The sequence below is a fragment of the Dromiciops gliroides genome, chromosome 1 (assembly GCF_019393635.1).
Source record: "Dromiciops gliroides isolate mDroGli1 chromosome 1, mDroGli1.pri, whole genome shotgun sequence".
Classification (NCBI taxonomy): domain Eukaryota; kingdom Metazoa; phylum Chordata; class Mammalia; order Microbiotheria; family Microbiotheriidae; genus Dromiciops; species Dromiciops gliroides.
In genome coordinates this window covers 223,669,998-223,697,854 of record NC_057861.1, presented here as the reverse complement: position 1 = coordinate 223,697,854, position 27,857 = coordinate 223,669,998, and the positions used below count along the sequence as shown (strand labels likewise).

The 27,857-nt window shown below is 38.4% G+C and overlaps 1 protein-coding gene across 1 annotated transcript in view; it reads left to right on the top strand.

Moving 5' to 3' along the window:
- Positions 1-27,857, top strand: part of RALBP1 (ralA binding protein 1) — a 61,005-nt gene that overhangs the window by 12,972 nt on the left and 20,176 nt on the right. Inside the window, exon 2 of the mRNA XM_043967399.1 lies at positions 17,229-17,525. Coding sequence (XP_043823334.1) covers positions 17,282-17,525 — 244 coding nt within the window. The 5' untranslated portion in view covers positions 17,229-17,281. The remainder of the gene's footprint in view (positions 1-17,228; positions 17,526-27,857) is intronic.

Sequence of the window (27,857 nt, the reverse complement as noted above, 5' to 3'; positions counted from 1 at the left end):
GAGTATTTTGTAATTATATTCATATGATCATTTCTTGGTAAATGGACTCGTAAATATTTTATACATTCTGTAGTTATTTTAAGTAGAATTTCTAATTTTATCTCTTCCTGTTTGGTTTTCTTGGCAGTATACAGAAGGGTGATTATTGTATGAGTTTTTTTAATATCCTGCTATTTTGCTGAAGTTAAGAATTGTGCCACTTGACTGTCTAGAGATCCATGTATAGACTTTCTTATCCCTTACAAAAAGCAATGACTTTGTTTCTTCTTTGTCTATGCTTATTCTTTCCATTTCTTTTCTTGTTGTATAGTTTCTGATTTTTTAGCAATATACAAATAATAATGGTGGTAATAGGCCACCGTTTTTATCCCTGATTTTATTGGTCAACCCATGCTGGTTCTTCATTTTACATAACCATTATTTGCCATATTAAGGAAAAGTGTTTACGCCACTATTTTTTAGTGTTTTTTTTTTAAACAGAAGTGGATTTGTATTTTTGCCAAGCTTTTCCTGCATCTATTAATGTAATTATATAATTCTGATTGTTTTTGTTATTAATATGGTCCATTATATTTATACCTTCTCCAACATTGAATCATTCTTGTATTACTGGTATAGATCCTACTTTGTCATTCTGTATAATCTTTTAGGTGTATTCTTTTATCATTATTCATTTTATTTAAAGTTTTTGCATTTATACTCATTAGACATATCGAGTTATAGTTGTCTTTTATTCTGATGTGTTGCCTGATTTAGGTATCAAGACAATATTTGTATCATAGAATTTAGTAGAATATTTTCCTGTTTTTTTTGCAAAGTTAATGTAATAATGGAATTGTTTTTGAAAGTTTGATAGAATTTATAAATCTATCCAGTCTTGGGTTGTTTTAATTTGAGTACACTTATGGTTTATTGAATTTCTTTTTCAATAATTGAGTAAATAATTTTTCTTTTGTTTTAAAAAATATTTTATTTTTTTCCAACTACACAAAGACAGTTTAAAAAATAGTAATAATAAATTTGTTTATTTATTTAGGATTTTCCCCAGGTTACATGTAAAAACAAATTTTCACATTGATTTTTTAAAAAAACTTTGTGTTCCAAATTCTCTTCCCTCTCTCCCCTCCCTAAGAAATTAAGCAATTTAAAATAAATTATGTATGTGCAGTTATGCAAAACATCTCCACATTAGTCAAGTTGTGAAAGAAAACAGACAATATAATTTTAGAAAGAGGAACTAACAAAAAAATTATACTTCAATCTCTATTCAGATACCATCACTTCTTTCTCTGTAGATGGATTGCATTTTTCATAAGTCCTTCTGATAGCATCTTGTTCATAATTTCTTTCACAGTTATTATTGCTAACTGTATTACCCTCTATCCTATTCCCTCCCCTTGATATTTACTCTATTTTCTATCTTCTTTCACCCTATCCCTCCTCAAGTGTTCTGCTTTTTACTGTCCCTTCCTCCAGTCTGCCCTCCCTTCCTTCACCTCTCCCCACCTTATCCCCTTCCCACCATCCCACTTTCCTGCAGGGCAAGATATATTCTATACCCATTTGAGTGTTTGTTATTCCTCTTTGAGCCAATTCTGATGAAAGTAAGGCTCACTGTCCTGCTCCTTCCCCATCTTCCCCTCCACTCCATAAGCTTTTTCTTTTACGTGAGCTACTTTACCCCATTCCACCTCTCCCTTTCCCTTATAAAGACAATTTCCAACCTTCATTTTTTGAAAGATTTTGAGTTCCAAGTTCCCCCCCCCTTCCCTTTTTTTCTCCCCAAGATGGCAAACAGTCTGATATAGGTTATACATGTGCAAACAGACAAAAGGAAGAACCATGGGGGAAGAAAGTGAAAATAGAATGCTTCAATATGCATTCAGACTTTATCAGTTCTTTCTCTGGATGTGGATTAGTATTTTCCATCAAGTCTTTTGGAATTGTCTTGTTTCATTGTATTGCTGAGAAAGACAAAGTCAGTCATAGTTGATCATCGCGGGGATACTATTACTGTGTACAGTGGTCTCTTGGTTCTATTTATTTCACTCAGAATCAGTTCATTTAAGTCTTTCCAGATTTTTCTGACATTAGCTTGTTCATAATTTCTTTCTTTTCTTTTTCTTTTTTTTTTTTTTTGGTAATGCATTTGGGATTAAGTGAATTGCCCAGGGTCTCACAGCTAGTAAATGTCAAGTGTCTGAGGCCGAATTTGAACTCTGGTTCTCCTGAATCTAGAGCCAGTGCACCACCTAGTTGCCCCTTGTTCATCATTTCTTATAACACAATAGTATTCCCTGACATTCATATACCACAATTGTTTTACCCATTCCCCCAATTTATGGGCCTTCCTTCAATTTCCAGTTCTTTGTCACCACAAAAGAGCTGCTATAAATATTTTTGTACATGTGGGTCCTTTTTGCTTTTTATGATCTTTTTTTTGGGATAAAGATCTAGTCGTGGTATTTCTGGGTCAAAGGGTATATACAATTTGATTGCCCTATGGGCATAGTTCTAAATTACTCTCCAAAATGGTTGGATCAAAGTTCACAGCTCCACCAAAAGTGCATTAGTGGGGTGGCTAGGTGGTGCAGTGGATAAAGCACAGGCCCTGGATTCAGGAGGACCTGAGTTCAAATCCAGCCTCAGACACTTGACACTTACTAGCTGTGTGACCCTGGGCAGGTCACTTAACCCCCATTGCCCCACGAAAAGCAAAACAAAACAAACAAACAAAAAAGTGCATTAGCATCCCAGATTTCTCACATTTTCACCATTTATCATTTTCCTTTTGTCATATTAGCCAATCTGATAGGTGTGAGGTGGTACTACAGAGTTGTTTCAATTTGCATTTCTTTAATCAGTGATTTAGAGTATTATTTCATATGATTTTAGGTAGTTTGGATTTCTTCAGGTGAAAACTGCCTGTTCATATCCTTTGACCATTTATCAATTGGGGAATGACTGTATTCTTATGAATTTGACTCAGTTCTCTATATATTTGAGAAATGAGGGGGCAGCTAAGTGGCACAGTGGATAGAACACTGGTCCTGGAGTCAGGAGTACCTGAGTTCAAATCTGGCCTCAGACACTTGACACTTACTAGCTGTGTGACCTTGGGCAAGTCACTTAACCCCAATCACCTCACTAAAAAAAAGAAAAGAAAAGAGAGAAATGAGCCCTTCATCAGAGACACTTGCTATAAAAATTGTTTCTTAGCTTTCTGCTTTCCTTCTAATCTTGGTTACATTGGTTTTATCTGTGCAAAAACTTTTTAGCTTAATATAATAAAAATTATCCATTTCACATTTTGTAATGCTCTCCATCTCTCGTTGGATCATAAATTCTTACCTTCTCCACAGATCTGACAGGTAAACTATTCCGTGCTCTCTTAATTTGCTTATGATATCACCTTTTATGTTTTAATGCTGTGCACTTTTTGACCATATCTTGGTATATGGTGTGAGATGTTGGTCTATACCTAGTCTGCCATAGCTAGGTAGCACAGTAGAGAGAGCGTTGTGTAAAGTTGCTATCTAGGGGCAGCTAAGTGGCGCAGTGGATAGAGCACCGGCCCCTGGAGTCAGGAGGACCTGAGTTCAAATCCGGCCTCAGACACTTAACACTTACTAGCTGTGTGACCCCTGGGCAAGTCGCTTAACCCCAATTGCCTCACTAAAAAAAAAAAAAAAAAAAAAAGTTGCTATCTAGCTATACTCTCTAAAATATCTAATGACGTGGTCGCCAATAAATTAGAAGCCTTAGCCTTAGCAAGAGTTTAGACTTTTAGGCACTTATTAAAGAACACTAGGATCTAATGATCAGAGAGAAAGGTAAAAAATCTAACTATTTCTAAGAGACCCCATCATCTGACCTCCCATAGTGAGGTCAGGAACCAAAAGGACCCAACGTTTCCTTCTTCCTCCCAGAAGCCTCTCCTCTAAAACAAACAGCCCGTCCACACACACACACACACACACACACACACACACACACACACCGCTCCAAGCTAATTGGCTGGTACCTTTGAGAGACAGTACCCACGAGCAAACGTCACTTCCTGACACCAAATAACTGACCTCTCAGATGCCATGAGAAGGCAGAGCTTTCCTACAGTAACTCTCCAGCACTGTGGCATCACTCTAATTATTACAGTTGGCCCTGGGGTCTGGAGAACCTGAGTTCAAATTTGGCCTCAGACACTTGACACTTAGCAGCTGTGTGACCCTGGGCAAGTCACAACCCTGATCGTGTGTATTTTCAGCCCTTCTTTATGACATTCAGTGAGGTTCCTGTGCCACCTTCTTTTCCTGTTCCTTATAGTTGGTGTATAGTCTTTTTCTTGATGATATAGATTATATAATATAGTAAATTTCACCCTCCTGTTCCTCCTTTCTTCCATAGTTTTTCTTCCTGTTCCCTTTTCTTTTTTCACTTAAAATTATCAGAACAGAACAGAATTGCCAATAGGCTTTTGACCTTTCACTACAATAGAATTATGAGGGAATAGGTAGGTGGCATAGTGGATAGAGCTCCAGGTGTGGAGTCAGGAAGACTTGAATTTAAATCTGGCCTCAGACACTTAGTAGCTAGCTATGTGACCTTGGGAAAAGTCACTTCACTGCTTTCTGCCTCAGTTTCCTTAACTGTAAAATGGGAGTAATAATAGTACCTATCTCACTGGGTATGAAGATCAAATGAAATATTAATTGTGAAGCACTTAGCACAGTTACTGGCACATAATAAGAGTTACATAAAAGTTAACTATTCTCCTCTTCCTATTTTAATATAAACACTTTTTCAAATATACTCCTTTCTAGTTATTCCATTGTACTTCCCTTTCTAGGTTTCTATTGACTCTTATGTTTCCCTTTTAAAGATTCTGTTGAACTCTCTAGTCTTTTCATCAGCAATGCTTAGAATTTCTCTTTCATGAAAGGTCTATTCCCTTTCCTTCCTTTAGATTACTCAGTTTTTTATGGAGTAAGATATTTTTGGTTATATAAGACATCATTTTGCATTTTGGAGTGTCATATTCTGAGATCTGTCTTTTATGGTGGCAGTTACCAAGTCTTGCATAATCCTTACTGTGTTTTCTTGGTACTTGGATTCTTTTCTTCTGGGTGCTTATGCTATTTCCCCCCCATTTAATCTAGAAAGCTCTGGATTTTTGTTTTGACTTTCCTGGTATTTTTCATTTTGGGGTTTCTTTTAAGTGACTGGTGGATTCCTTTTTAGAAAATTTTTTTTTCAATTAGCAATAATTTATTTTCCTTCCCTCATACCTTCTTGTCCTGACAGATTAAAAAGAGGGAAAAAACCCCAGATCCTCAAGTTGACCATTTCTAAAAAAAAAGTATATTTCATTCTGCATATTGAGTCTGTCACTTTTCTGTTAGGAAGTCAGTAACATTCTTTATTGTTGGTACTCTAGAATCATGATTGTTCCTTGTTCTAAGTTTCTCAGTTATTCATTTTTACAGTTTTTTTTCCATAAATTCTTGTGGTTCTGTTACTTTATTCTGTATCAGTTCTTTGAAACCATTCCCTTCATTATGTCCTATAGCACAATCGTATTTCTTTGGAGTCACATTTGTTCAACATTTCCCCTACTGTTAGGTACTGCCTTATTTTTCAGGTTTTTGCCACTACAAAAAGAGCTCCTCTAAGTGTTTTTGTACACGTAGGTAATTTTTCTTTTTCTTTGACTTCTTTGAGGTATAGGGTTGATAATGGCAGTGCCATGTTAAAAGTGCATAGTTTGTTCGTTTTTTTTGGACTTAGTTCCAAAGTGCTTCCCAGAATGGCTGGACCACTTCACAGAACCATCAAAGGCAAACTAATGTGCCTGTTTTCCTGCAGCCCCACTGACATGTTGTTTTCCATTTTTTGTTTAATTTAACCAGTCTGATGGGCATGGAGGGGAAACCTCAGAGTTGAGAGTTAATTTTCATTTTTTTAATATTAGCTATTAGAGCATTTTTTCAAAAGGCTGTTGATACGTTGTGTTTTTTTACCATGAGAGCTGCCTACTCATATCTTTTCACCATTCACCAGTTGAGGAATGGAGTGGTAGTCTTTTTAGTATCTCTTTGTACTGTGGTTCTAAAAATAGGTCTGGACAGTTTTTGTTATGATTTCTGGCCATATGGTATCTAGGTCTTTGGGGGTGTGTGATTTTTCTGGTAGTTTTTGGCTCTATCTTTCCTTGATCTGTTTTCTAGACAGCTTTTTAAAAAAAATTTTTCCCCCCTTTTTTTTTTTGGCGGGGCAATGAGGCTTAAGTGACTTGCCCAGGGTCACACAGCTAGTAAGTGTCAAGTGTCTGAGGTTGGATTTGAACTCAGGTCCTCCTGAATCCAAGGCCAGTGCTTTATCCACTGTGCCACCTAGCTGCCCCATAGACAGTTCTTTTTTTTTTTTTTTAAGTGAGGCAATTGGGGTTAAGTGACTTTGCCCAGGGTCACACAGCTGGTAAGTGTTAAGTGTCTGAGGCCGGATTTGAACTCAGGTCCTCCTGACTCCAGGGCCGGTGCTCTATCCACTGCATCATCTAGCTGCCCCTGACAGTTCTTTTTGATAGGTGATAACTTTCATTTTTTCCTAGACATTTGATTTATTTAGAATTTCTTATTACTGATTTCTGTTTGGTCCAGTCTCATTTTCAGTGGACTTGGTAATTTTGAGCTTCCTTTACTAAGCTGTTTATTCTTTTTTGTTCTGGAACTCTCAATTTACAATAGCCTTTTAAATCTCCTGTTTCATCCCTTCTAGGAATTCTAATAATCATTGTTGGCAAGCCATATCTTTATTTCTGCCCATGAATTATGTGGCATTTTGCTTCCTCAAGGCTAGGATGTCCCTGGATATGTAAAATTGTTTTGTCCAGGTCTTTATGTATATTCATATTTCAAGCTTTCCTTTCTGAATTGGGATTTTTTCAGCCATGATCAACTGCTTGTTCATTCTTGGAATTGTATTGTTTGTGTTCCTGTTGCTAGCCCTCTTCTCAGTTCTTGACTGCTCTATAAAAGATATCAGTTCCTAGGCCTACCTTCCTCCTCTGGATAGAGTACTTCTCTTTAAGACTGTATGGGGCTAAAATTCTAGCTATACAATCTAAAATCTAATGAGTGGTCGCCAATAAATTATAAGCTTTAGCAAGAGTTTAGACTTTTAAACATTTATTAAGGAGAATAAGAATTTGGTAAAGAGAGAGAGAAAGACCTAGATTCATCTATCTATCTCAGGGAGCTACAGTTCTGCTCCACTCTCCATGAGAGTCCTGGCGAAAGAGAGACAGAGTGTCAGCCTTGCAGCCAGTGCCACTTCCTGAAGCCAAAGAAAAGCCACATGGCCTTGCTCTCAGAGGCCTTCTCCTCATGGTGGAGCTTTCCTACAGTAAGTCTCCAGAAGGTGGCATCATTCCAATCGTTACAAGGCTTTCAGGGGTGGCTTGGTTCTGTGAATACAAGCTTTTTCAGCTTTAGGGCATGTGGTCTGATGGCTTCTCCTAAGGAATAGGAGAATTACTGCTTTACTTCCCTTTCCTGGGGCTTTCTTGCTGGAACACTCAAGTGTCTGTCATATTCTCAGAGGCTATTGGGAGCTGGCAAGCCTCCTGATGTAGCCTTTTTCTTACCCAGGTTCCTTTGGCCGGGCCCCTTCCTTTGTGGTTTTGGGTTTCTGGATGTCATATTTCAATGACCATTATACACTTCTCCAGTGCCTTCTGTGGTATTTAGTTTTGATACTGTAATGATTGGAATGATGCAAAGTGTTACAGATTGCATAACTACCTCAACCCTCTCTTAGAAGTCTAAGGATATAAAGGAGGGAATGTAATGGAATTTATTAATTTGATCATTGACAATGCTATGCTAAGGTTTAGTAAAAATCCAGCAATTCAGTCAGTTAAAGAGAATCCAGCTTTCCAGACCAGAGTCCAGAATCTAGCTTTCCAGACCAGAGTCCAGAATCCATCTTTCCAGACCAGAATCCAGCTTCCTCCTGATGACATCTTACCACTTCAAGAAGACAAGAGAAATCAGAGACTCTATATGAACTGTTTTGTTTTGTTAGTTTTTACTATCTCCTTTCTGTTATAATATATACTATCTGTAACATGTACCCTCTGCAGATGACCTCCCTTTGCAAGACTAATGTCAAAGCGTCGGTTCATGAGGACAAAAAAAAATCACCCCCTCTGGACAAAACTTTCCTCTCTTCCTTTTCTATATTAGTTAGCAATAGTTATTATATTCTTTTTACTGTTCCGTCAAGGAAACATTTTGTTTCTTGAGGAACAAAAGGGGGGACTGTAATGATTGGAATGATATCACCTACTGGAGACTTGCTGTGGGAAAGCTCCACCATAAGGAAAATGTCTCAGAGACATTGTGGCTTTTCCTTGGCGTCAGGAAATGACGTTTGCTCATGGGTGCTGTCTATCAAGGCTACCAGCCAATCAACTTGAGAAGCCTCCTATGGTCTGGGAGGAGACAGGAAGGAGGAAAGGGAGCCTGCGCGGAGAGCTCTGGGACTTTTTGGGTTCCTGACTGGATGGTGGTGGCGGCAGAGGACTTCACAGGAAATTTGAGGAAAGATAGGAATGCCAGGCTGTTGGAATTCTGTTCTCAATCTTTTTCTTTCTATTTTCCAATAAACCCTTAAAAACCTAAACTCATTTTATCAGTGATTTTAGTCAGTTTCCCCCAAAACTGGGAGAACAGATTAGAATCCACATTTAGAATTTTAAATTACACAATACTTTGTAGAGAGAGTATTATTATATGCCTTGAAGTCATTTGACAACACAGGTGGTAGAATATTAGTTTTAAACATGTAACGATTGGAATGACGCCACCTGCTGGAGACTTACTGTAGAAGAGTTCCGCCCATGAAATGAAGGTCTTTGAGGGCAAGACCAGGAGTCTTTTCTTTGGTGTCAGGAAGTGACGTTTGCTAGTGGGAGGAAGAAGGAAGAGCTGGGTGCTCTGACTCGCGCTCTTTTCCTGAGGACTCTGGTGGAGAAGGGAGCTAGAAATGCCTTCTCCTTTTAATAGATAGGAATCTAGGCCTTTCTCTCTCTGTTTATTAAATTCTTATTCTCCTTAATAAATGCTTAAAAGTCTAACTCTTGCTAAAGCTTATAATTTATTGACGACCACTCATTAGATATTTTAGACAGACTAGCTAGAATTTTAGTCTTAACAAACAGATGGATCTTTGTTTCTGGGCAGAAATTTGGAGTTGTTAAAGGAGTTTTGTAAATTCTTAAATGCAGTCCAATCTATTCTCTTCTTGTTTAATTTTGGATCCAACTCATCCACTTTCAGTGTCTGTCTTAACCCCCCCCCCCCAAATTTCTCCCCCCTCCAACTTTTAAAGCCCTTTATGACCTGGCCCCTTCCCATCTTTCCAGTCTGTACATCTTACTCCCCTCCATGTACTCTTTGATTCAGTGACAATGGCCCCCAGGCTTTTACGTGAACAAGATACTCTATCTTTTGGCTTTAGGCATTTTAACTGGCTGTCCCCCTTCCCTGGAATGTACTCTCCTTTGCACCAGTTACTGACTTCCCTGGCTTCCTTTAAATCCCAACTAAAATCCCATGTTCTATAGGAATCTTTCCCCAATATCTTTTTTTTTTTTTTTTTTTTTAGTGAGGCAATTGGGGTTAAGTGACTTGCCCATGGTCACACAGCTAGTAAGTGTTAAGTGTCTGAGGCCGGATTTGAACTCAGGTACTCCTGACTTCAGGGCCGGTGCTCTATCCACTGTGCCACCTAGCTGCCCCCCCAATATCTCTTAATTCCATGCCCTTTGTTAATTTTTTCCTATTTGTCCTATATGTAGCTTGCTATGTATTTTTCCCATGTTGTGTACCCCATGAGATTGTAAGATCTTTGAGGGCAGGAACTATCCTTTACCTCTTTTTGTATCCCCAGTGCTTAGCATAGTACCTGGCATGTGGTAGGAACGCTATAAATGTTTATTGGTTAATGTGTGCATGAAAATTAGCATGAAAGCCCTTCTTAAGGTATAATCAGAAAAAGAAATGTAGCAAAAATGAAAGTGTGACATAGGATGAAGTGCTAGACTTGACATCAGGAGTCTTGGGTTTGAATCCAAAAAGTTTGACAACTGCTAGAGTTTGTTAAAAGCTTTAAAAAGAAACTTATGGAGCAGCTAGGTGGCGCAGTAGATAGAGTACCGGCCCTGGATTCAGGAGGGCCTGAGTTCAAATCCGACGTCAGACACTTGACACTTATTAGCTGTGTGACCTTGGGCAAGTCACTTAACCCCAATTGCCTCACCAAAAACCCCCCAACAAAACAACTTATTAGCATTAAGCACATATACCATTCAGAAGGAGCATGTTAACCCAGTTCCTGATACTTGGTTTATCCTTTAAACTAGTGCTGTCAAACTAAAAAAGAAATTTAATGCTGCAGGCTGAATGTTGATTTAGCAAACCACAAATTAACATTATCTAGATTGTTTTTTTTTTATTATATTAAACATTTCCCAATTATACTTTAATCTGGTTCCAGCCTAACTCATTGGGCAGACTTGCATTTGATACTACTGCTTTAATCATTTCTGTAAATTCTCTGCTATACCCTTGATTCCCTTCCCCCTTTACCCCATTGAAAAGCCAAGAGCATTCAGTACGTTGACAGTTTATATGACATTGCCCTATACTGACCTGCCTTTCTGTTATAAGGCAGGGGTTGGGGGAAAGCATGTTTCATTTTCTCTGTTCCTTGAGCATTGTTGGTTTTTTAGTTTGTGTTTAGTTTCCTTTTAACTAACCTTTTAAAAAAAAACCCAAACACTTTTTTTTTTTTGGAATGTGGTTATAAGTGCCAAATGACCGCTACAAATAAGAAATACTATAGAAATTCAGAAATGGGGAGAGATCACTGTATTGGGGTATTTAGATAAAAGTTCACAAAAGCAGGTAGAAACTTGAGGTGGCCTTTCTGGGGTGGGATTCAGATAAGCAGAAAGAAGAGATTGCAGCCTGGTGGGGAATGCAGTTTAGTAATAAGTAGACCGGTTTGACTTGTACCAGAGGCTTTATTTATGTAGAGAAGTAGTGAAAGGTAAACATGGATAGATTTAAGATTAGGTTGGTGAAAGTCTTGAATGCCAGATTGAGACATTTGAACATTATTCTGTCTTCCATGGTAAATCACTGAAGTTTTTGGAGAAGGAAGTAACCTGCTGAAAATGATATTTTGGGAAGATTAATTTTGCTGATGTACAATTAGTTGGAGGGGGGAGAGGAAGAGATTAGGCTGGGAAACCAGTTAGACTCTTGCTGTAGGCCAGTTTGAATTAGGGTGGTGGCCATGGGAATTCAAACAAGAAGTTGCATTTGTTAACCCTGCCAAATGAAGAATGATGTGGTGACTGATGGGATATGGAGAATAAAGAAACATGAACGGTTAATAACCAGATATTAACACTTATGTGAAAAGCCTTATTATATCACCATGGTTAAGTCCTCCTTGGACCGGCACCTGATCTTTCCAGCATTATTTGATTCTTATGCCCATTTATACATTCTACATTCCAGCCTTACTAGCCTATTTGAAGTTTTCCCATCTTAGCCTGTTTTCTCTTGACTGTACATTTGATCAGATTAACTCCCAGACCTGGAATTTGTTCTCTTCTCAACTGCCTATTCTATTCATTACTAACATTCTTCTCTCCAAATATAACTCTTCTTCTTTAGGCTTTTTCTGGTATTCCTTCCAACTTAAAGATCTCTCTCCCTTTTGAAATTTTCTTCATAGTACTTTGGCTGGTTCCTTATACCTGATCTTCTTGCATCTGGCTTGTAAATCTTCCTCTTGTTTAGGTTGTAAACTACTTGAGGGAACATTGAGGGAGATTTACTTTTTTTTTTCATCTTTGTATCCCTCAGTACTTAGCATAGTGGCTGGGCATAGTGGGTACTTAATAATACATAATCATTTAATTGAATTGGTTCTGTGAATCTCAAGAATAGCAGGCTGGAATAATTGATAGAGTACTTGACTTGGAGTCTGGAAGATCTGGGTTCAGGTCTTCTACCTTAGATACTTTACTGGCTGTGGGCAAGTTAATAACTCTCAGCCTTAAGAGTCCTCATCCATAAAATGTAGATGCTAATAACGCCTAACTCATAAGGTTGTTTTTAGGCTCAAATGAGATGAGGTTCAAAAATGGAACGGATTCCCTTGAAACAAGTAGTGATTCTCCTTCTTGGAAGTCTTCAATCAAAGGCTAGATGTATTTTTTAGTTATATTTTACATTTTATTTACAGTTTATGTTTATATTATTTATTATAGTTTGATATATTTTAGTTATAAATTGAACTAGGTGACTGAATTCTCATCCAACTTAAAATTCTGTGATGATAATGATCCTTAGACTGTATATAGAGTATTGAGTCTATTTCAGGGTACCACATTTTAGGAAGGACATTGATGAGAGCTAGATAATATCTAGGGAAGAATGACTAGAGTGAGGAGAACCATAGATACCATGTCATACAAGGAAGATCATAGGTATATGGGTACTAAGTTTTGATACTTTAATAAGAAATACCTGATCTTTTGACTTTAGAAACAGGAGTTACTCTGACAGATGCAAGCAGTTATTTTTCCTTTAAAAACGAGTTCAATTGAAGGTGGGGTGGGCAAGTCACCAGTTTGCCATTTCCTTCTCCAGCTCATTTTACAGATGAGAAAACTGGGGCAAACAGAGTCAAGTGACTTGCTCAGGGTCACATAGCTGGTATCTGAGACTGGATATGAACTCAGGTCTTCCTGACTCAAGGCCTAGCACTTTGTCTGCTGTGCCATGTAGCCACAATTGCTTATTAAGGATATATTATGATATGTTCTTTTAAAAACAACAAAATTAAAAAAAATCAGAATGTGTATGATTCTTTGACATATGATGATGATTCCCTTTTCTGTTTACACATACACATACACATACACATACAGAGAGAAATGAGAGATTTGAACCAAATGACCTCTAATGTCTCACTGGTTTCCAGATGTATGATCCTTAAATTTTGCCAGGGTAATTTGTTTGGATCTCTCTCCCTTGCTTCTATTACTACCTTGTAATATTTTTATCTACTGACCTGTTGAATGCCTTTCCCTCCTACTAAAACAAAAACTGTGAGACAGAAGCATTGTATTTCACTGTGTCAGAGGCTGCGCTTGAACTCATATCTTCCTGACCCTAAGCCCAACTCTATCTACTACATCAAGATGCTTTTGATGCTTCTTAAGAGCTTAACATATTCTTGTAGAATTTAACGTCCATCCACGTCAGTCCATTTTACACCTGAAAAAACTCCTATTTATCTTCCCATTACCATCATTGGGGGAAAAAAACCAACCAAAACCCTCCACTGTAACACATACAGAGTCTAGCAAAATACATTTTCACATTGGCCATATCTGAAAAATAATGTCCTTTTTCGCACTGTGAATTGTAAGGCTAAATCTTGATATTTAAGGTGGCAGAGTCTTAAGAAGAATGATTTATTATTATTTTATAAGGGTATGGAAGACCTGTGCAGAGCATAGAGAAGAAAACAAAAGAGAAAGATTGAAGAGAAGAGTCAGGGGTTGATTAGAACAAGATCAGGAAGAAGGTGGGAAGCTTCTTAGGCCTTGGTGATGTAACGATTGGAATGCCACCTGCTGGAGAGCTACTGTAGGAAAGCTCTGCCATGAGGAGAAGGCATCTGAGGGCAAGCCATGTGGTCAGGTCCTTGGCATCAGGAAGTGATGTTTGCTCGTGGGTACTATCAGCCAATTAGCTTGGTGCTGTGTGTGTGTGGGGACAGGACATTTCCAGTTTTCATAGGAGGCTTGTGGGATTGAGGGAGGTGCGGTTTGTGCTCTTTTGTGAGGACTCTTGTGGAGAGTGGAGCTAAAATGTGCTCTCCCTTTGATAGATGAATCTAGGCCTTTTTCTCTCTCCATCAAATTCTTATTCTCCTTAATAAATGCTTAAAAGTTTAACTCTTGCTAAAGCTTATAATTTATTGGTGATGACTCATTAGATATTTTAGACAGACTAGCTAGAATTTTAGCCCCTTACAGTGAGCAAGCTCCAACTCTTAGTTTGTAGGAAAGAAGTGAATGATTTTGGGGCATAGAAAGGTTTTGAGGTATGATGGAAGAGACATGAAGAAACCTGAGATGTTTGGGTTCAGTCTCTTCAGGTAAGTAGGAGGTGACTGAGAAAAAGGGATGGAGATGGAATTGTGGGGAATATGATAGGGAATAAAAAAAATAATATTCAGAAGAGAGGTCTGACTTAGTATGTGAGACATTGAAGAACCAAAGCAATTCCTGATTTCCTAAATGGTGATTTGAAAGAGAGGATATTTTATAGCCATTTTAGTTACAAAACCTTTCGGATAGATTTCCTAGTGAATTTTAAGACTTATTTATTTTAAAACTGTGTATTTCCTTCTAGTTGTGAAACTGGTAAAGCAAGCCGTTGGCTTTCTGGCTTCCTTTTAAAGATGTTATCAAGTTTAACAAACCATCAACTTTTTTGTTAAATTCATTTCAACAGGTTTTAATTGAGTGTTAGTTCTTAATTTTTTTCCTCTTCATATTGTGTGTCCTTTTGTATGTATGGATGATTCTTTTTTTTTTTTTTAAGTGAGGCAATTGGGGTTAAGTGACTTGCCCAGGGTCACACAGCTAGTAAATGTCAAGTGTCTGAGGCTAGATTTGAACTCAGGTCCTCCTGACTCCAGGGTCAGTGCTCTATCCACTGCGCCACCTAGCTGCCCCAGAAAAGGTTCTTTCCATCACTTTTTTTTTTTTTTTTTTTTTTTTTTTTGCGGGGCAATGAGGGTTAAGTGAGGTGCCCAGGGTCGCATAGCTAGTAAGTGTCAAGTGTCAAAGGCTGGATTTGAACTCAGGTCTTCCTGACTCCAGGGCCAGTGCTCTATCCACTGCGCCACCTAGCTGCCCCCAGGAAAAGGTTATTTCAAAAGCAGTGAACCCCATTTCCTTGTAGAAATGGAAATTTCATTTGTGGTTTTGACTTTTTCATCTGCTGTCTTGGGAAACTTTTATTAACTACTACAACTAGCTGTTGGTATGCCTTGTCTCATTTTGGTGCTGAAAGCAGGCGTTTCTTATAACTTTGAAAAGTACTCAGTTTATTTCTTGACTGGCACAACTTTTTTTCTCCCCATAAAATTGAGAGTATTCATTTTAGTGGTTTGTGAGCTATTAAACCAATAGGAAACAGTGTGGAGTAACAAAAAGAGCAGTGGTTCTGGAATTGGGACAACGGTTTAGTTTCTTTCCTGATACAGCCTGTCTGACCTTGGGCAAGGCACTTAACTTGCTTGGTCCACAATTTCCTCATCTGTAAAATGAGGGAGTTGGCAAGAAAAACAAAACCCATTACAGATTTGTTTAGTCAGGCAAAACAGATTCCTGCATTCACCATGACCCAAAAGATGCACTTAATTTAAACTAAATTTAAACTCCATCCCCCTTACTCCCCTCTTTTTATACACACACACACACACACACACACACAAAATTATGTGTGTGTGTATGTGTATGTATATGTGTGTATATATATATATATATATATATATATATATAAGTTAGGGTGCCAGGGGAGCATGAACAACTGAGTACATCAACAAGCTTCCTAATAGGAGCTGGGCACTTGAAATGTTCTCTGAAAGAAACTCGGGTTTCTGTGGGTCAGAGGGATAGCAATGGAGGAAAGAGGGAGCAGGACATTCAAAGACATGGAGGTGGAAGATGGAACATTAACTCCGTGACTTGGTCTGAGCAAGCATTACTATACTTGCTTGCTGACTTTATTCCTGTCTAACTTATAAATTTGAAAGCCTTTCTTCTGTCATATTAGCTGGTATGTTAGTGATAGTTCCCCAACTAGGAAAGATTTTAAAGTTTGAAGGCACTCCCTGCAGCCTAGTAGAGATCAACAAGCAAGCACATCTGTTTCTTCTCTGCTATCCATTCTAGCCTTTAATGATTACAGTAAGCCTTTAGCTGTTCTTCCTGGTTTCATTTTCCCCCTACCATTCTATATTGCACAATGCCGCTTAATCTTTCTGAACCCTCTGCTCCCTTTTCATTATGTCATTCTATTTAGAAATTGATAATGACTCTGTCATCAAGTCTAAACACAGATAAAGTATTTCCTATTTAAATGTTTTCTTTTCCCCCATTAGAATGTAAGCTGTGTAAGCAGTGTCTCTTTCATTTTAGTCTGTATCCTTAGCATTTAGCAAACTGTAGCACTCTCTATATAGTAGGTGCTTAATAAATGATGAATTGGATGGAAATTTAACTTGATCCTGGAGAAATGTAGGGGAAAGAATACTGGGTAATGTGACAAGCCCTCAGTTTGGCTCCTGGCTTTACTACTTAAAAGGTTGTATTTATGGATAAGTCACTCATCCTTTCAGAGACTCAGTTTTCTCACTTATAGGGACAAATGTCTGCCCTGGCTACCCCATAGATTAAATGAGATCATGTATTTACTTCTACAGCACTTAACAGTAACAGTTTTCAAAGTTTTATCGGTGTCTAAGAAGATAATACAAGGTCAGGCATAAACTGTTGACACAAGTAAAAATTGGTTTGACTTAATAGCAATTAATCTATTACATGAGCTGCTTACCATTTATGGGTAATTACCATGCAGCAGAAGTACAGTGGCTAATGAAGTCCCCAAAGTGATTATATATATCATTACATGACAGATTAATTTAATTTTAAGTTACTTGACTGTAACACTAGGCACCAATATATGTTCTGTCGTCCTGGTTTGTTGTTCAAATATGATATTATGATTGATCACAATTTTTAAAAAAAAGAACTTGGAAGAATGTAGTCAAGAATATTCCAGAATAGTGACTGTGATATAGCTTTCACATTTACTTACTTTTTTTTATGGCATTTTTTATGACCACATTTACTTTCAAGAACACGTCTTTGAGGACTGTAAAATTTTGAGAACATTCCATGTGGATTCTTGGTAGTCTTGGATAATTCCAAGAGAAATGAAAAGTGTATACTTTATAGTAAAGAAATTGTGCAAAAAGGGGGGGAACTCTTCTCATTTTAAAAAAGTAGGTAAATTGCATTTCTGCATTTATTTGGATTGGATATGAACTTCTTTTTCCTTTTGCAGGTGTAATGGATAGGTAACAGAGAAGAATTTCACTTACTTGTCAAGGAGTCAAAATGACTGAATGCTTCCTGCCTCCTACTAGCAGCCCCAGTGAGCACCGTAGGGTGGAGCATGGCAGTGGTCTTACTCGAACTCCTAGCTCTGAAGAGATCAGCCCTACAAAATTCCCTGGATTATACAGGACTGGTGAGCCTTCACCTCCCCATGACAGTCTACATGAGCCTCCTGATATAGTGTCTGATGATGAAAAGGAACATGGAAAGAAAAAAGGAAAATTTAAGAAAAAGGAAAAAAGAAGTAAGTAGAATTTCTCTTTATGCTTTACTTGCAATTTTCTAGCACACACAAATTTCTTCCAGATTTTAATATAATCTTCGATCTTCTTGAGTGTATCTATAGTCCAAGTCTTATTTTTTCCCCCATTTTTTGGTTATATCTTTTGAAAGTTGCTATGTACTAAAGTATAAACCTTATCCTACAAAAAAGCTTCCGTCTTTTTTTTTTTTAATCTGAAAAAAATTTGAGGTCAAAATGAAATCATAGGATTTTTATGAGGATATTTCGGAATTTATAGTTGAAAAGTTTCCAGAACTAGGCATTTAACTTTCTTCAGGGATCTATGATTTTGTTGGTGTGGGTACACCTAGGTTTAATGTTAATGTTAATGTTGTAGAAATATGCCCTTATTGGTTTAGCTAGGTTGGTCCTTAGTCCAACTCAAACTAGAACCAGAAGGTTTTACAGCTAGCACAGCCTTTGGGAACCCAGAATGCCAAACTAGTTCTCATGATTCATTTGAGTAGGCTTTTAAGTGGAGAGCTATATAAGTTAATGTGTTAAAAAAAAAAAAAGGTTAAGTTTTGTTCCTATACAATCTTGCTTTTTGGGAGGTGGGATATACACAGGCTTGTTTTTTTTATATCAGGTGTTATTTAGGTAACATTTAAATGTACGAGTAAAAATGTAAGTTACTCATAAGTGTCACCTGGCAGAAGATATCATCATTTCCCATATGCTTTTTCCCTTATTTTCATTTGTTTGGAAGAGAAAAAATGGACACAAGTCCATTCCTAGGCAGTTCTTTCCTAGACTACTTCTGCCTTAAATCTGTACAATTGTCATTGGTACACTTACGTGCATATATTATTTCCTTTGGTGTGTACTGTAAGCTTCTTGAGGATAGGAACTTTTTTTTTTTGGTCCAGTGCCTCTCATATTGTAAGTGCTTAAAAATGTTTGGTTTTTTTTTTTTTTGGTAGGGTTAAGTGACTTGCCCAGGGTCACACAGCTGGTTAAGTGTCAAGTGTCTGAGGTTGGATTTGAACTCAGGTCCTCCTGAATCCAAGGCCAGTGCTTTATCCACTGTGCCACCTAGCTGCCCCCCAAAATGCTTGTTAATTGATCAAAGTAGTAGATGATTATGATACCTAAAATAGACCTGTAAGTTTTCCTTGTATTGCATTAGCTAGTGACAATGAGGGCTAGATTCATTCTGAGACATTTTAAATCTGAATCAGTTAAATAGTGGTTTTAATGTTAATCCTGATAAGACTATTATTATTAATTTTTAAATCATTAAAATTGCATGTTGAAATGGGAGATGGTTCCCTTGAGGCAGCATATGAATAGTTTACCATGTCACAGATGGATTAGTTTTGAATTAGTTGGAAAAATGCCATGTGGTTGTGAGTAATTTAAAATTTTATTATTATTATGGGAAGTTTTTCCCTTTGCTTTTCTCTCTCTCTCTCTCTTTTTTTTTTTTTTTGGTGAGGCAACTGGGGTTAAGTGACTTGCTCAGGGTCACATAGCTAGTAAGTGTCAAGTGTCTGAGGCCAGATTTGAACTCAGGTCCTCCTGAATCCAGGGCCGGTGCTCTATCCACTGCGCCACCTAGCTGCCCCTTATTGGGTTAATTTTAATGACATCTGCTTGATGCTTTGTCTTTTTCTTACTTCAGATATGGTAATAATTCTAAAACTCGTGAAGGGAAAGATGTTAGATCAGTATTGAAGGGGAAGAGAGATGCTACAGAAGTTTATATATTTGAAAAGCTATTGTTATATTAATGTTTTGCTTCATGAGCCAGGTCATTCCATGGGAGTTTTGAAAGTGGAAAGTTTATGTTGCTGTAGGAGAATGCTTTAGTGATTGATAATGCCAAGTTTTTTCTTTTTTTCCCCCAACCAGGATTCACCTTACCCTCCTACCCTACCTACCCTTCACCCTCATTGAGAATACAAGAAGAACAAAACCCATTGTAAACATGTATAGTTAAAACACATCTACATTGGCCATATTTTTTTAAAAAATGGTCTCATTCTGCATTGAGTCCTTCACCTCTCTTGGCAGATGGGGGTAGCATATTTCATCATTAATCATTTGTAATCCTGTTTGATCACTGTGCTCATAAGGTTTCAGCAGAATACTATTCTGTCACATTTATGCAACATAGCTTGTTCATCCATTGCCCAATTTATGAGTATCCCAACAGATCCCATTCTTTGCCTCCTCAAAAAAGGGGCATTTTGGGGCGGCTCGGTGGTGCAGTGGATAAAGCACCGGCCTTGGAGTCAGGAGTACCTGAGTTCACATCTGGCCTCAGATACTTAACACTTACTTACTAGCTGTGTGACCCTGGGCAAGTCACTTAACCCCAATTGCCTCACTTAAAAAAGGGGGGGGGCATTTTTATATATTCTGAGTTTGTTTTGCTAACCTCTCCTGGCAACCTGCTGTCATGCTTTTCTTGGACCTGTGAGCTCTGAATTTTGGCTATGATGTTCCTGGTAGTTTTCATTTTGGCATTTCTTTCTATTTACATTTTGCCCATTGATTCTAAGAGATATGGGCAGTTTTCTTGAAGTAGGATGTCTAGGCTCTTTTTTTTTGTTTTTGTCATGGTGGTCAGTTCAGTGATTGCTTAAATTTTTTTTTCTCCTTGTTTGCATGTGTGTGTTGGGGGTGGAGATTAGAGAGAGAATTCTCACTCTTTTCTTTACCCCTTAATCTCATCATTCCATTGAAACTGCCCCCTCCAAAATTACGAATGATCTCTTAAGTTGACAAATTTGATGGCCTTTTCTCAATCCTCATTCTCCTTTACCTTTCTGAAGCCTTTGTTTTTTTTCTTGATCATATTTAATTTTTTTCCCCAGTTACATATAAAGATAACTTAAAACATTCAGTCCCCCCCTCTTTTTTTTTTTGCGGGGCAATGAAGGTTAAGTAACTTGCCCAAGGTTCCACCACTAGTGTCTGTCAAGTGTCTGAGGTTGCATTTGAACTCAGGTCTTCCTGAATCCAGGACTGGTGCTTTATCCACTGTGCCACCTAGCTGCCCCCTTCAACATTCATTTTTATAAGATTTTGAGTCCCAAGTTCTCTCTCCACTCCCTTCCCCTCTCCCTATGAGAGCAGTCAATCTGATATAGGTTATGCATATGCAGTCATGTTAAACAAATGTCCATATTAGTCATGTTGTGAAAGGAGAATAAGAACGAAAGGGAAAAACCACGAGAAAGAAAAACAGAAATCAAAAGTGGAAATCGTATGCTTCAAATCTGCATTCAGACTCCATCGTTCTTTCTTTGGGTGTGAATTTTCTTCAGCTTTTGATTTTGTTAATCATACTCTTCTTTTTGGAATACCCTCCAGCTTTTCTGGACACTCTTCCCTTGGTTCTTCTTTACCTATCTGAATGCTCCTTCTTTGTCTCCTTTGTGCATCCCTACCTAGATCATACCCTCTAACCGTATGTGCTCCACAGGGTTCTATCCTGGGCCTTTTCTCCCTTTAACACTCGGTGATCTCATCAGCTTCCATGGAGCCAGTTCCACATCTCTTTGCTGAAGATTCTCAAATCCACCTTTCCTGCTCCAACCTCTCTTCTGATCTCAGATCTACCTATCCTGCCTTTGGACTGACTGACCTCTTATCTCCGATCTTCAGCTGCCTTTCCGACGTCTCAGATTGGATGCCCAGTAGACATCTTAAATTCAAAATGTCCAAGAACTCATTATCTTTCTTCTTAAACCCTCCCTTTTTCCTACCTTCACTTTTTAATGTAGAGGGCAACACCATCTCCCAGTCCTTCAGACTTACAACCTAGGATTCATCCTGGATTCCTCACCCCCATGTATCCAGTTTGTGACCAAGGCCTGTTGATTTCACTTCTGCAGCATCTCCTGAATATGCTTCTTTTTCTCCTTTGGCATTGCCACCAATCCTGGCACAGGCCCATATTGCCTTACACCTGGACTATTGCAAAAGCCTGCCGGTGGGTCTGCCTGCCTCAAGTCTCTCCTCACTCCAATCCATCCTCCATTCAGCCGCGAAAGTAATTTTCCTAAAGGACTGGTCTGGTCATGTAACCCGTAACTCCAGTGGCTTCCTTTTGCCTTCAGGCTCAAATACAAAATGCTGTTTGGCATTCAAAGCCCTTCATAACCTGGCCTCTTCCTACCTTTCCAGTCTTCTCACTCCTTACTCCCTGACACGCACTCTGTGAGTGAGTGATACTGGCCTTCTGGCTATTCGACAAACAAGACGACCCATCTCTTAGCTCCCCATGTCTGGAATGCTCTCCTTCCCACGCTATAACTACTTACCTCCCAGGCTTCATGTAAGTCCTATTTAAAATCCCATTTTCTTTGAGAAACCTTTCCCAAGCTCTCTTAATTCTAGTGCCTTCTCTCTTATCTTCGACTTATCCTTGATATGGCTTGTAAGTACATATTTGTTTGCCTGTTGTCTCCCCTATTAGATTGTGAGCTCCTCAAGGGCAGGGGTATCTTTTGCTTCTTTCTGTATCCCCAGCACTTAGTACAGTACCTAGCACATAGTAGGCATTAATGTTGATTGACTAACAAAGTGGGGATCCACAAGCTTTTAGTGCTCCCACAGTGGTCTGATTGGGGGCAAAGCATCGATTGCTCTCCCCCTACACCAGCAGCTCTGCAAGGTTCTGAGCGGGGGTCAGCCACTGGGCAGCTACTCTTAGTCTGCTGGGAAGTTCTGGTTCAGCGATAAGAACTCTATCCAGGCATTGGTCTCCGATTCCTGCCTTGGTTTTTCACCTGCAGGCTTCAGATAGGGTTGGAGTTTGGCACTAAGATATTGCTTTGTCCATGGGGTCCAAGCCATGCTGCTGCTGCTAACTGCTCTCCTCTTGGGGTGGGAGAGGAGGGGCAGGTACAGGCCCCCTCAGCAGTCTTCCCTGGACCTGTGATCCCCAAGTGTGGACTGCCTCTTCCTGCCTGTCCTCTCCTTGTTCCCCAGCATGGATCTGGGTAGGCCTTAGTTCACAGCTTCTTCCTGGTTCCCAGAGGGTGCCTTGCCCCTGACGAGCACTTGGTCCCCTCACTAGTGTTCATAGACCTCCCCTTCTCCCTATCTTGCTCTACACTAGCTCATTTTGACTTTATCTTGAATTTCCCCATCAGGGTCTGGTCTGTTTGGAGGAATTGTTTTGGGTGGACGTTTTACTTTCCTGCTTCCTGCATGCTGCTCTTCCATCTCGGCTTTTTTGCACTTAACTTTTCTAAGTCTAAATTTCCTAATCTCCAAAATGTTTGTGATATCTACTTTACGGGATTACAGATGGGAAATGGAGGCCTTTAAGATGTTTGTGACTTTTTAGTTCAGTTCAGATATTTTTAATAGGTGTCCACTCTGTGTGAACTATCACACTGGGGGGAGAGGTGGGGGAGGGGTACAAAGATCATAGCGAAGTGGTTCTTGATACTGGAGGCTGTGTTCTTTGAATGTATAGCCTGCACACAAGAGAATCATGGAAAATAATTTCAAAAGAGAAAACACTAGTAACTTAGATCCAGACAGTCCAGGTGTGGGCTGTGATGCCTGAGCTATACTTTGAAGAGGCAGAGGTGAGGAGTGGGTGCTTTCTAGACATGGGAAACTACTTGTGCAAAGGCAGTGGAGGGCAGAATTGGGAAGATGTGTCTGAGAAGGGAACTAGTAGGCTGGTTTGACTGGAATAAAGAGTGTGTGAAAGGGAGTCATAATGAAATAAAACTGGGTAAGGTGGTTTGAAGCTAGAAGGCTTTAAATACCAGATTGAGGATCTTGCATTTTATCTTCTTTTTTGGCGGGGCGGGGAGCAATGAGGGTTAAGTGACTTGCCCAGGGTCACACAGCTAGTGTAGTGGCAAGTGTCTGAGGTCGGATTTGAACTCAGGTACTCCTGAATCCAGGGCCAGTGCTTTATCCACTGCGCCACCTAGGTGCCCCGTCTTGCATTTTATCTTTTTTTAAAAATTAATAAAGTATTTTATTTTTGTTTCCCGTTACATGTAAAGATAGTTCTCAACTTTTGTTTATACAAGCTTTCCAATTTCAGATTTTTCTCCCTCCCTTCCTTCCCCCTTCCCCTAGACAGCAGGTAATCTGATATGGGTTATATATATACACATAACACACACACACACACATAACATTAAACATATTTCTGCATTAGTCATGTTATAAGAGAAAAATCAGAGCAATGATGAAAAACCTCAAAATAGAAAAACAACAGCACCAAAAACAAAAGAAATAGTATGATTCATTCAGCATCTATACCCCACAAATTTTTGTTTTTTTCCTGGATTTGGAGATCCTCTTCTATCATGAGTTCCCTGGAACTCTTCTGTACCATTTGCATTTTATCTTAAAGGAAATAGAGAGCCATTGAAGATTTTTGAGTTCGGCCCAGTGGGTGGTGGAAATGAGGCGGTGGGTGTCTTGGACCAGCGGTGGTTGAATAGCACAGAAGGGTTAGACACTCTCTTGGGCAGTCCCAGTGTGGCTGAAATGCATTAAAGTGTAATTAGGAATGCATTGTTGGTGGAGCTGTGAACTGATCCAACCATTCTGGAGAGCAATTTGGAATTATGCCCAAAGAGCTATAAAGCTGTGCATACCCTTTGACCCAGCAATACCACCCACTTTTGGGGCTTTTCCCCAAAGAGATCATGGAAAAGGGAAAAGGACCCACATGTACAAAAATATTTATAGCTGCTCTTTTTGTGGTGTCAAGGAATTGGAAGTTGAGGGGATGCCCATCAATTGGGGAATGGCTGGACAAGTTGTGGTATATGAATGTAATGTAATACTATTGTGCTGTAAGAAACAATGAACAGGAGTTCAGAGAAACCTGGAGGATGTCTTGCATGGGCTGATGATGAGTGAGATGAGCAGAACCAGGAGAACATTGCGCACAGTATCATCAACATTGTGTGTTGATCAACTGTGATAGACTAGATTCTTCTTGTACCAATGGTACAAGAAAGTTCCAAAGGATTCATGATGAAAAAGGCTCTCCAAATCCAGGAAAAAAAAACCCTAAAACTGTGGAATATGGACACTGATTGGACCATACTATCTCTTTTGTTTTTGGTGCTGCTGTTTTTCTTTTTTGAGGTTTTTCCTTCTCGCTCTGATTCTTCTTGTATAACATCACTAATGCGGAAATAGGTTTAATGTTGTATATTAGATTACCTGCTGTCTAGGGGAAGGGGGCAGGGAGGGGAGGGAGGGAGAAAAAATTTGAAATTGGAAATCTTATCTAAACAAAGGTTGAAAACTTAAATAAATAAATAAAATTTAAAAATGTAATTAGGAAATACATTTAACAAAATAAATAAAAAGACTGGAACATCGATTATGTTAATGTGTAGGTTTCTAAGTCAGTATGTGGCCTGCAGGGATCCTTCTGTATCACTTAGTGTCCCCTGTTTATATTTGAGAAAAGGTGTGGCTAGCTCTTAGAACTGGTCAATTCAGAGCAGCCCAGAAATGAACCCCATGTCTCCCAGGGTTGGGACATGGAACTTACTTGTAGGGATAAAATTTATACAAGTATAAACATAGAACTGGAAAGCTTTAGAGTAAGGTCTTGTGGTATTACATCTAGGAAATGGAATGGAAGTTAACTCATTTACTGACCATTCTAGTGGGATATTGAGACACATTTTGATGGAAAAGTTAGCTAGATCAAAAAATTCCCAAAGCTGCTTCCCAGAATAAAACTGAAGTTTGTAGGAACTTTTCTCATTGCCTTTAATAATCTTGGGGGCCAAAACCTTTTTTTGGGGGGAGGAGAGAGGTAGTAGTGATGTGTCTGGGGTAAATGATATAATTTTTTTTTTCTTTTGGGTGAGGCAGTTGGGGTTAAGTGACTTGCCCAGGATCACACAGCTGGTAAATGTCAAGTGTCTGAGGCTGGATTTGAACTCAGGTCCTCCCGAATCCAGGGCCAGTGCTCTATCCACTGTGCCACCTAACTGCCCCAAATGATGTAATTTTTACTAATTTCATTTACATAGCCTCCTAACTTCTGGCTTACTTTTCTGTTTTCACTGATCCATGCTTAACATAATTCCTGAGATAATCTTCCTAATGCTTGGGTCTGACCATATATATCACTTCAGTATTTGAAAGCTTTCAAATGTTCCTAATGGCTTACCATAGGCCTTGTACTTTGTATGTACTTAATAAATATTTATTGAATTTGAAAAAAAATAATTTATACACAGCCAGTTATGTAGCCAGGATTTCTGGTCAGAAGACTGGGTTTTAAGTCTTAGCTCTGTGACCTGGCTGGTTCCATGACCATGGTCAGTCAAGTCATTTGATTCCTGTGAGATCTTGGTTTTCCTCATCTGTAGCTTAGTGAATAATAATACTTATATGACCTACCTGTGAGGATCATAGGATTTTTATGAAAATTAAGTTAAGTAAACTTAATTAAATTAAGTAAAATTAATATGAGTACTGTATAAAATTTAAACCAATATATTAATGCAACAGTTTGTAATATTGCTTTACAGTTTACAGAGCACTTTCTCTTTTTTTATCCCATTTGAACCCTCACTTTGTGAAAGAAACTAAGGCAAATGATAACCTTATAGTTCAGAGGAGGAAATTAAAGTTGAGAGGAATTTGCTCAAGATGATAACAGCAATAACTTTTTCTAGTAACATTTATATAGTGCTTACTATGTGCCAGGTGCTGTTAAGTGCTTTTTTATAATTATTATTTCATTTGATCCTCCTAACAACTACAGAAAGTAAGTATGTTGTTATCTCCATTTTAAAGATGAGGAAACTGAGGGTAAGTGACTTGCCCAGGGTCACCTAGCTTGTAAGTGTGAGAGGCTGGATTTGAACTCAGGTTTTTCTGATGCCAGGCCTGGCACTCTAATCACTAATCACTATACCACCAGCTTCCTGCAGGTCATGTTATTTAATTTTCCACAGGTATTTTTGAATATAACACATCTTACCTGTCATACCAACAGTTTCATGTGTTTAAAAACTGATCAAGATTAACCACCTAATTTAAATAATTGCCTCTGAAAATATAGGAGTAAACTTATACTTTGCTAATTGTTCTTTGACGTGACCTTGTCCAGACTTGGTGTGTTTCTGTCGTTTTGTATTTAAATAGAACTAGAGGATGTTAGAACTGGAATGGACCATAGGGATTCTCTGGTCCAGCCTCCTTGTTTTAGAGATGAGGACACGGAAGCACAGAGAGACTGCTCAGAGCCACATGATGAGTTTGTGGGAATTATGGACAGAACTAGAACTCAAGTCTTTTTTTTTTTTTTTTTGCTAATAGCCAAAAGCATAAAGTGGCAACTGTTGCCGTCTTTTGTTAAAAAGGAACTGAATACAATTATTATTTTTAAATATCTTTTTCATAAAGTCAACTGTTTTCACTTTTTATTGTAAGTTTAAATGTTTTGGATTTAAAAAAAATTCCTGAAACATTTTGTATCTTAACTTCTTATGTTTTGTTTTTATACATTTCTCCACTTTTCTTGGATCCTTTTAATTTGCCTTTTTTTGTGCCAGAGATAAATTTAGTTTAGGAAAAATGATGGATTCTAATAAAATAGGTCAGTACTTTCTTTTGCCTTTTAGTTTAATTATTTTTGCTTGCTTTGTACTGTATGCACATATGTTTTCTTTTTAAAACACATTTTAGGAGTGTTCCATATAATTGGTTCAATATGATACTGGAGGAAATTACATGGAAGGAGCCTTTGCATTACATAAAAACTCATCACAGTAACTCTCTCTATAGAATGTTTCCCTAGTTCATGTAAAGTATAACAGTTTGAAAAAATTTAATTTACAGAGAGAACTTTTAAGGAACATGTCTTATTTTCCTCTAAAATAGACCAGTCTATTGAAAGACAGGGCCAATTGTCTAGCTGTGTGTTGCCCTCTTGTGGCTAGAACATGCCACTGCAAGCTTTCTGTTTTCATGAAAGCAGGAACCATTTTTCAATATTAATAGGTTTGAAAAGGGATTATATGAACACTGTGAACAAGGGCGGAATGTCTGGCTTCAATGGCAAACTATATTCTGTCACCTGTTTTTTGTTTTTTTTTTTAAATCCTTTTTTTGTTTGTTTTGGTTTGTTGTTGTTTTTTTTTTTTTTTGTAGGGCAATAAGGGTTAAGTGACTTGCCCAGGGTCACACAGCTAGTAAGTGTCAAGTGTCTGAGGCCGGATTTGAACTCTGGTCCTCCTGAATCCAGGGCCTGTGCTTAATCCACTATGCCACCTAGCTGCCCTGTCACTTGTTGTTGTTGTTGTTGTTGTTGTTGTTTTTAGT